Raw genomic sequence first — 10,979 nt, forward strand, 5'->3', positions numbered from 1 at the left:
CATGCCTTTGGTTTTGAGTTCACTTTTGATATTTGGGCATTCAGAATTCTCTTACTGTTAGCAAATTTTTCATGACCTCCACATTTCATAACATGACCCCCCACAATTCTGCAACGTGACTCCATCCACAGTTAAAGAAGTTGGGTTCTCTAGAGTGTTGATACACATTTTTGCCCTGAGAGACCTTAGAGACTTGGGAGAGAATAGACAGGCATAGAAATTATTCTGCAGTGTTAGGTGTTAAAAGAGAACTGCACTTTACAGGACAGAATTCCTGAAGAGGTATGTCTATGCAAAGCCTTAAGCAGCAGTTAAAATATGAAGTGGAGAAACCACAAGGAAAGGCTGCTTGAGCTGGGTCTCCATGCTTTCCTGCCTTCTGCCAACTCAAAGTCCGCGTCTGGTGTAGTGCCTTTTCTGTAGTAAACAAATGACTTCTAGGGAAATCTTAACTCTGGAGGACTCCCTTCAGCTAAGGGATCTTTTTAGAAGTAAAGCAGGATATGAATTGTGGGTACATTAATTAGGTAAATATAGCTGTAAGCCTAGTTTTCAAAGTTTGCAGATTAAATTAATAATATTTACTTTGAGTGCATCTTGGCTTTTTCAAACGTAAGAGTGATTTCTGGCTCATTAAATCACTTTGTTTTTTATGTCATTTAACTGTAGAGTTCTAAAAACTAACTACACAGCTTTATTAAACATAGGTAAAGTATCTTTTTAAAATGATAACCAAACTATCCTAAAAATCCATTTCATAAAATTGTACAAATAGTGAATTTTATGTAAGTCAATTTATTTGCAGCACTGGGAATGGATTCTCAAACCTCCAGCATGCCAGGCAAGCACCTTACCCCTAAGCTTCATCCTCAGGCCTAGAAGGAGTGATTTTTAACTTGGCAACTTCAAGACCTGCTTTTAATTCCCCCAAGTACCTGAAATCATTTGTGTTATTTATTATAATGCATTTTAAAGAAACATCTTTTTCTCACTGACAGTATCTTCGAGGTAATGTTTCTGTACTTCTCTTACAGTTTGCTCTTTTGTGTTTCACAGTATCCTTCTTCTAGAGAACCTGGGTTTGATTCCCACACCCACATGGTGGCTCACAAACATCTATAACTTTGGTTCCAGGGAATCCAACACCCTCTTTCTGGCCTCCACAGGCACCAGGCACACACACATATCGTATATGGACTTGTGGTATGCAGGCAAAACATCCATACACATAAAAAAATAATCATTATAGTGCACATCTCTTTAATACTAGCACTGGATGCTGGCTAGGAGCAGGGGGCAGAAATAGGCAGATCTCTGTGTTTGATGTTAGCCTGGTCTACATAGCAAATTTGAGGACAGCCAAGGTTATGATGCTCTTTCTAAATAAAGAAGCAAAAATCATTATAAAAAACATGAGAATCACTCAATTTATAATTAAATTCATAAATAAAATGAATAAAATTTTAGCAATAAAATTCTAGCAATAAAAGGACTACATAAAACATTTCAAATTAATTTTTTTGCCAGAAATATCCACATTACAACCAACTATAAAGATTGTCATCTTTAAGATAAATTTAAGAAAAATTTCTTTTTATACATCCAGAGAAGAACATTTTATTAACATACTTATTTCAGCTTCATTCCCCAAACAGGATAGGTAAATGGTGAAAAGTACATAATTATGGCTCGGTTATATGGAAAATTTGATTTCCCCGCCATTAAATTGTATAGTTGAGGTTACTGTGTGTTTCAAATTATGGCGGTGAAATTAGTGTGCCCAAAACTGCCATAGTAGGGCTAGAGAGATGGCTTAGCAGTTAAGAATATATGCTGCTCTCAAAAAGCACTCAAGTTTAGTTTCCAGCACCAATGTTGGATATACATGCTTATAATTAAAAATTATATTTAAAAGCTTTGTTGTGTAGGCAGCTACAGCTGCTGTGAGTGCATAAATACAGAAGTCCTGTTATCTTCAGAAGACATTGTTTCTTGCTAGTCAACATTGTAGCATATAACAGCAGGGTGGGGTGGGGTGGGGACTCTTCCTGAACCTTGAACCTCTACTCCAGCTGAGAAACTGTTATACCCAGATTGTGGGGACCCCCAAAAGACCACCATGGAGACAGAATCCCGTATATAAAAGCAAAGAGCCTTTATTATCTTCAAGCTCTGGGCTTGGTCTCTGTCTGTCCAGTGCAGCAGTGAAAACAGAAAGCCCTGAGCCCAGGCAGGGTGGAGTTTTTATCATTGCATAGGTTGAGATGAGAGGATTTCCAAGGTTCAGGATCCTGATTGGCTGACAGTTGTCTAGGGGTATCTGTAAAACAAAATAGGTGTGTGTTAGACTCAAGGACATCTGGCAACCTTATCTGATGGTTGGAATGTTTGGGATATTAGGTACTTCCCCTGCGTAGTGTTAGCTTAAGGCTCTACCTGGATCTGGGTGTTGCCTGCCACAGAAGCTGTGCCTGGGCCCCTAAGCCTGTCATGGCAGCTGTGTGGTCAAGCTGTCTGGGCACCTCTCAACAAAACCATGGACAGTTGATAGCTTCTGGAGTGTTGGTATCTTTTCAGGATATAGACCCTAGTAGGTCAACCACTCTGTCTGGTCAGATGGTCCCCGACCTGGAAGTATATTGGCAGCACATTTTGGACTCAATGGGTTATTGAAGAAAAGAGAACAGGAAGTTGGGGGAGTGGGGAGATAGAGTTGGGTCGGGGAGGAGTGGGGGTGAATATGATCAAAATACATTGGTTGAAGTTCTCAAAAAATAAAAATATTTGAAAATTTAGAATCCTTTTAAAAAACCGTCTTAGTATCTTCAAGGTTTTTGTTTTGTTTTGTTTTTGTTTTTGAAACAATGCCCCTTTAAGCAACTAATTATACTCTGAAGGTATGACATTTAATTATGACGTAGTGTAGGTGAAGCAGCATTGGTTACCCTGTGGAAAGGTCACAGTCATGACAGAACCCAGTGTCAGTTTTAGAGCTTTATTAGGAGGAAGAGGGGTGGGGGAGAAGAACCAGGCTGGGAAAGAAGCATGTGCAGAGAGCAGAAAGAAAGATGGTGGGGTGGGGGAGAGAGAGCAGAAGAGAGAGAGAGAGAGAGAGTGGGGTCTGCATCCAGCTTTTTAAGGGCTCTCGGTGAAGTGGGCTTAGGGAGGTACACCACACATGCCCTGATTGCATGACCAACGCTGTGCGCATGTAGTTGCCAGCGCACACTGATGATGTAAGATGCAAGACCCTTTGCTTAACTCCTGAACTGTGCATGTTCGGTCATGTAGGAGTGAGGGCAGAATTCTAACAAGGCATTTCTGTTGTGAGGGTTCATATGACCTGGGCCTCTTGAAGTCCAAAAAGTAGAACCTCAGTAGCTCATCTCACCATGTCTAATCACAGCCTTGAAGGAACAAAAGAAGAGTTTCTAGTATATCTTTCCAGTTTCCAGTCTGTTGTAAAGTCTTATGGAGCATTTGTTGTGTTGTGTTATGTTTGTTCCCTCTGGTTTGGACATGGCCCTTGATTTCTTGAATTAGAGTAGCTATGAATGAATACCTGCAGGTGACTCTCATGACATCAGGCTTATTAACATTCCCTTGTGCAGGGTGGGGGTAAGGGGATATAGCTCGGGAGACTCAGAAGATCCTCTCAAGGCCTTTAGATTTGTACACATTCTAATCTTTCCTCAAATCCCAAAGAACAAAAGCTCAGCAGACAGAAGAGGAAGCATTGATTGATGATTTCTTTTGAGAAAGGGTTTCACTATCTAGCTTTTGGTGGCATGGAGCTCTCTATGCAAACAATGTTTGCCTCAAACTCTTAAGAGATCTGCCCATCTCTGCTTCTCACGTACTGGGATTAAATGTATGCACTACACTTCTCAGGGAATCTGTCTCTGTGTCAGACTCCCAAGTCATGTACTAGGTGATTCTTAGGCAGCTTATATGTATGAACAAATGAGAGAAATAGGAACAGAATGGCTTTCTCATCTATGGTCTGTGCTTGATAGCAAATGGGCACAGGAAAGGAGCTAAGAGGAAGCTTTGTGTGAGCTTGTCACAACAATTCACCTTTGCTATACCTTAGTTTGTTACTCTTACTTTGTATACTCTTAGTTTGTATATTCTTACTTTGTTACAGTCAGCTGGCTGGGGTCCTTTACTCCCCTCATGGGAATTGGGGGCAGGTGAGGAGAAGCATTTGTCACCCTTGGTTTCTGGCAGCAGTTGGTGGCAACCACAGATAGCTGTAAGCAGCAGCAGCAGCGCACGATACCTCATGTTGCAGCTTTGAATTGGGCTGTGGGAACTTTAGCCCCATGGTAGTGTTAAACTCTTGTGCAGCCAAGGAAGTGGGAGTCCCTAGCCCCTGACAGTGACCAGTGTTAGAGTTCCTGGGCCGCAAGTGTCCTGTATCCTTGACCTTACAGTCGCTAGAACTCTGCCAACAGCCAGGGCCTTTAGTTTCTCATCCTTCACTCCTAAACAGCCTTCTGTTCTTTAGCTTCAATTCTCAACTCTTTCTTGCTGCCTTTTTTACTTCTGCTTTTCTTAGTTGTTTCTGCCACTTCTGGGCCACTACCTGGCTACTTGACAGAATATTACAACTACTTCTACTGCTGCAGCTCACTTCTTTCATATCATATCAGCAGCTGAGCTTACACCACTAAAGAGAGCAAAAGCAGACAGAAGGTCATTTGAGAATTATTGCACCACCAGTGTTGCTCAGAAAGGTGCCGCTGCTGAAGTGATCCAACAGCCTCTATATAGAGCCAGAAAAGGGTGTTCTGTATCAACCAGAGAAAACCTGTGCAAATAAATGAAAGACTGTTTACACCTGTTATGTTTCAGAAATTACTGAGGGCCAGCCTCTTTAATTTCCTTCCCATGGGCTCAGAAGAGACACTACTAATGGTGGAGGTATTCTGTGGGAAAATAATTTAAGTACACTGGGTTCTTTCATCCATGTCCTTTATTCCTCTGAGATTAAATTCTATCTACACAGCTTTAACTCTGTTCTCATATTTAGCTCCTCTTTGTCTCTTCTTGTCTTCTCATAACTCCAACTCTTTTCCGTCTCTGTCCTCTTCTTCATCCTTGTTCATCTCCATACTGGTTCCTTCCCCTTCCTCCTCCTACCAGCAGCCTGACCCTTACAATACAAAGCAAAGCTTCCAAGCAAGCTCCCTACCAGAGCCGTGATAGCCAACTTCATTTGCAACCCAAAAGGGGAGTGACTAGAGGAGGTGGGGTCAGATGTGCTCAAAATACATTCATAGAAGTGGTTTGGTGAAACGTTAACAAGTCTATCATAAATGAGCTCAAATTACAATCTTACAGGTGGTTAGGTAAAGGAGTCTATAAGTCACTAAAATAAAACTGCCTCTATTTTCCTATGCTGCCATATACTGGCAGGGCGGGTAACTGCTAGAAGCTAGGAAACCTGCCTCAATACTTCACTGCACCTGGACCTGGTATGCAAAAAGCCCTTTTGTTCTGAGTCTGTTGCTCTACAATGACAGACATTTGGGTTGTGAGAGAAAGGGTCTGACCTTCGTTTGTATAAGAAATAAAGTATGCCTAGGAGACATAAACCTAAGGGTGTTTATCTTAATTCAGGAGACAGAATTTGGTCTGTTTGCTGTTTTGGCCTAGGATGCATGAGAAGTATATCAGATAAATACACTGTTAGGAGTTCTTGGAAGCATACAAGAAAATCATTGAAGGAACCAGCTAATATGTATACAAAAGCTAAAATGTCACCAAGACTTTTTAAGCCATGGACCTTCAGAAAAGTCCTTGACCTTTTCAAGTAATAGCTTTTGTCATAGTGGCGAATTTCATTCCATTTTCCTGTGGTCTGCAGCAGTTATAACATTGTGTACATTACTTGTGTGTACCAGTTACAATAGACCCCACTGGACTGTCAGAGGATGTACTTTCCCTCGGACCTTGGTGGATATTATTATAGGGTCATCTAGATTGCAATGACACTTGTAATTGTGAAGACCTTGGCACAGCTCTTTCAAAATCATGCCTGTGACTCTGCCTTTATGTACATTAGACATTACTTTTTGTTGGAAATAATAATCTCATTGTGTTGTACCCATTTTGCAAAACCCCCAGAGACCATCAAGGAGCCGTTTTCTGATGCAAGCACATAAGGGTCCTTTTATTCAGGTTCAACCTGGGCTGCCGCATGACAGATGGAAGGAAATGTGGTGACAGCCACGAGCCCAGGTTTTTATAGGGAAAAACCACAAGCCGGGAATTGGCAACTTGGGATTGGGTAGAAGGGGCAAGGTTATTTTTTGAAACTATTGGTTTAGACTTTTGGCGGGGAACCACAACCTGCTGAACAGGATTATCTGGACTGCTCAGCAGGATTATCTAGATATCTCCAAGGGCCATAAACCACAGACAGCATCCTGTTAAGCTTTCCTTTCATGTATAAACAGCAGACAAGATGTCTGCAGGAGTATCTGGATCCTGTTGGGCTTTCCTGTATAAACAGCAGACAGGATGTCTGCAGGAGGATACTGCTCTGTATCTGTTCAGTTATCATAGCATATTCCTGAGCCTGTAAAGTCTAGGCCTTCACAATTGTAAACATTATGTCAGAGTAGTTCTTTGACCATAAGAATAAATCTCCAAATCAATGAGTCAGTTTTAAGAACACTCAACTAAGGGCAAAAAACTACAACAAAGCACTTTTATATGATACCCAAAGATTGTTTCCTGGTGGTGCTCATGAAAGAAGTGATTGAGTGACCAGTTGATGCAGTAGGAGGGGGGGAGGATGTCTCTGACCCTGACCCTGGAATGCCTTGCTGGGCCATGTGCCCCTTACTGTGTCTGCCTTAGTCCTTGCAGAAAGATGTGCCCTCTAGTCTTACAATACTTGTGGTAGGAGGGAACTCAAGTACAAACCCATCTCGTGATTCCAAACTGAGGCTGTTTTCTTTTTTACTAGAGGAAATAAAACTTTAAGGATAATTTAAAATAGTTTCTTTTCCATATTAGTTGATTGTAAAAAAAAAAAAAAGTTGGGGGTAATTCTTGTGGCGGGGGGGGGGGGGGCAGGGTAAAGAACAGACCCCCACACTTTTGCCATGATAGCTGTGAATTCAATACTGTGGTCTTTGTGTAGGCTTAAGGCTGTAGCAATGCATAGTTTAGTGTGCTCCTGTTAGAGCTCTGACTTTTGATGTTACTGTCAAGGGTTTATTTTCATTGCCCTTGTGTTCACTCTAGGTTATACATGTGCATGTTTTTAACACTAGGAAATTTGTTTTTCCCTTGGAATCAGGTTACTTGCTAAACTCAGATTGCAGATGTAGTAGTAATCTCTTTATGTAAGCAGGGAAGTCAACTCTCCCCGACATTTTGTGAACTACCATCTGTGTGGGCCATAACTTGTTTGTATGTGGAAATAGGTAGCATTCCTGCAGTGCAGAAGCTTTTGAAAGTTGGAAAAGTATAGGTTCCATGGATTATTTTATTAATAAGTTTTGAGTCTTGATAGTGATTCTCTGTATTGAAGTCCTAATTTGCCATACTACCATGTTCTTGTTTTCTAGGGAATATCTTGGCAAACAGCTCCAGTCGGAGCAGCCTCAGACTGCTGCTGCCCGGAGCTGAGCTGAGCTCTTCAGCTTTTCTGCACCTCTGATGGACCACTGGAGTGAGAACCTCAGTCCTTAGGATCAAAAATGAATAGTTTTTAATTTAATGGTAATTTCTTTTCTGTTGTATAGCTTTTCTCAGTGGTAATTCCTGGGTGAATAAAGGTATTTGCTTGTTAAATTGTATAAAAGTAGGTGTTGTCTGTATGTAGGGAAATATTACTGTTACTTACATTGCTTATAATTTCTGTATTTATTGTTCTCTGGAAATAAATATTAAAGGATTCTCACTCCAAACATGTTCTTTCATTTTGGTTATTATGTGAACTTTGAATAAAAGTCTTATTACACAATTTCAAATGAAAATTGGGAGAATTATTCCCAAGTAATGATGGGAAGTAAATGCTTTGAAATGACCACTGATCTCTCTCTCTTATACCCCCCTCTCATTCTCTACACCTATATAGCATTACATCACTCAATAAAATGTATGTCCTGAGAAGTACATCTATAGGTAAGTTAGTCATTGTGCAAACATCACAGAGCATAGGTACATAAGCTTGCATGATCAAAATCAGTCCCTTGATTTGGCTTCTTGATGCAATGAAGATAGTAAAAGGTAAAGGTAAGTAAAAGGAGTATACTTTAATATAGTGACAAAAATAGCAAGTAAATAGATACCATGGTTGTTTGTTACCACTATCAGTTTTGTGTACTGTACATAATTGTGTTGCATTTTTGCACTACTATGAGTCAGCATTTCACTCTTGTTATTGGGACACCATAGGTGAGTGGTCAAGGCTGTGTGATATAGTATCAAGACAGCTATAACATCACTTTGTGTAAGACACTTTAGCTCCATTGTGATTTTAAAGGATTATCATGTATTTGCAGTCTGTTACACAGTGAATGACTAGTAATTAGAAACATTTTAAAACCCCGAATTTTTGTTAGACTTTTATTTTATTATTTATTGTTAGAATTTTATTTCTTTTAGACTATAAAAAGATGTTTGTTTCTTTTAACAAGCTAAAATATAGTAAAATAAAAGCCATCACATTGAAGTTGGACAACGTAAACCAACAGACAGAATAGAACTTAAAAGAAAGCACAAGACTCAGAGACCCACTCCTTCACATACTCAGGAGTCCCATAAAAGCACTAAACTGAAAGGTATAATATATACACAAAAGATGTGGTGCAGTCACACAAACCCTGTGTTTGCTGCTTCAATCTCCATGAGTCATGGGATTTGTGCTTAGTTGATTCAGACAGCCTTGCTCTGGTATCCTCCATCACCTCTGGCTCTTACACTCTTTCTGCCTCCTCTCCCTTGGGGTTCTCTGAACTCTTAGGGGATAGATTTGATGGGCATCCCATTTAGGGATGAGTGTTCCAATGTGTCTGTGTGTGTATGTGTGTGTGTGTGTGTGTGTGTGTGTGTGTGTGTGTGTGTGTGTAATCTCTAGCTGTATTTGTTCTTACTGCAGGAGGCATCTTCTCTGATGATGGCTGAATAAAGCACTGATCTATGAGTATAGCAGAATAGTGTAGGCAGAAGTTTCTGTTCCACTAACAACTTTCAAATACCCAGCAGCTTCTTCCAAATTACCACACAGAAGCTTATATTAATTATAACTGCTCAGCCATTAGCTCAGGCTTATTACTGACTAGCTCTCACATTTAAATTAACCCATAATTCTTATCTATGTTTAATCACATGATTTGCTACCTTTTCTCAGTTTGGCATTCTCATCTTGCTTGCTCTGTGGTTGGCTGGAGACTTCTGAAGCCACCTTTCCTCTTCCTAGCATTCTTAGTTTGATAACCCTGCCTTTACTTCCTGCCTGGCTACTGGCCAATCAGCATTTTATTAAACCAATTTGACAAATCTTTACAGTGTACAAGAGTATTATCCCACATCATTTCCCCTTTTTAGTTAATTAAAAAGGAAGGTTTTAACCTTAATATAGTAAAAAAAAAAAAAAAAAAAAAAAAAACAGTTAAGTAAATTACAGTAACAATATCCAATCCATTTTCATTTGACAAAATTAGAGAAAATATTTTATTACCTATCTTGGTGAGTCTAAAGTATTGTATCTAATTTATCTTTTATTATAGCTAGAGAAGACTAACTTTCTAGTCTTCAACTCCATCAAAGACTCCAGAAGGATGTAATGCTACCTGATGACAGGGACATAAGGCTGCCTGGACAGTCACCCGAAGTTCCTTTGCAGTGTTGGTGCATCTATCTTTGGCCTACAGGCTTAGCATACCTGACAGATTTTTTGGGAAGCAGGATTTTCTGAAGGGCTGTTCTACTTTTGTCTTGGCAAAATTCAGCAGTCCTTTCTTTTGTGCTCTGCTTGTCCATTTTGGACAGCATACTGTCAGTGGTCAAGGTAAGGACACTTTCTTGCCCAGTGGCTAACTTTTACCACAAAGAAAGAAAACTCCATAAGGAGTTTCCTCAGTGCCCATCTGTAGATGTAACCAATTGTCTTATTAAATAAGAAACACAGAACCAATGTAAAAGAGAAAGCCGAGAGGTCAGAGCTCAGAGCTAAAATCTCACTCTTCCTCCTGCGGCAGTCCTAGCTTCCTGAAAGAGAGCTATTTCCCTGTGTATAAGTCGTTTCATAATCATTCTGCCTTCTCATTGGTTGTAAACCCAAACATGTGACTGCCTTGTCACTGTCTGTATGTACAGCCCCCTAGGTCTTAAAGGCATATGTCTCCAATGCTGGCTGTATCCCTGAACGCACAGAGATCTATGGGGTTAAAGGCGTGCGCCACCACCGCCACACTCTGTCTATGGCTCTAATAGCTCTGACCCCTGGGCAACTTTATTTATTAACATACAATCAAAATCACATTTCAGTACGATTAGAATACCACCACATTTCCCCTTTTCTATTTTAATAAAAAGAAAAAAAGCAAAAGGTTATAACTAACAAAAGAAAAACTATATACAAAAGTACAATAACTATATACAATATATACAAGTAACAAATACCTAAACGATGTCTAGTCCATTTGTTGATCTACATTCATTGGTCCAGTGTTTTCCCTTACCACACCTTCTGCATACTCCAGAAGGAAGGGGCATTCTGTTGCCATTGTTCCTTGAAGAAACATTGTTTCTAGGAATGACCTGCTTACAGTCCCTTTTCAAATGTCCTTGCTTTCCACATCCAAAACATCTAACATTCCTCAAACCCTTTGAAATTGCTTCTCCTACCCACATATCATCATGCTCATCAGCCTCTACATTAACTGTGTCTCTAATCCAATCTTCCAAAGGTGCAGATCTTGCCTTTAACGGCCTGATTATTCTTTTGCATGCTT

The 10,979-nt window shown here is 40.1% G+C and overlaps 1 protein-coding gene across 3 annotated transcripts in view; it reads left to right on the top strand.

Moving 5' to 3' along the window:
• The window catches only part of Atp6v1h (ATPase H+ transporting V1 subunit H), a 98,881-nt gene extending 90,953 nt beyond the window's left edge, over window positions 1–7,928 (top strand). For all 3 annotated transcript variants that reach the window (XM_028893652.2, XM_028893653.2, XM_037202454.1), the window contains one exon: window positions 7,587–7,928. In XM_028893652.2, coding sequence (XP_028749485.1) covers window positions 7,587–7,647 — 61 coding nt within the window. In that variant the 3' untranslated portion in view covers window positions 7,648–7,928. The remainder of the gene's footprint in view (window positions 1–7,586) is intronic.
• Window positions 7,929–10,979: the final 3,051 nt, after the last annotated feature.

The sequence above is a fragment of the Peromyscus leucopus genome, chromosome 2 (genome assembly GCF_004664715.2).
Source record: "Peromyscus leucopus breed LL Stock chromosome 2, UCI_PerLeu_2.1, whole genome shotgun sequence".
Taxonomy (NCBI): Eukaryota; Metazoa; Chordata; class Mammalia; order Rodentia; family Cricetidae; genus Peromyscus; species Peromyscus leucopus.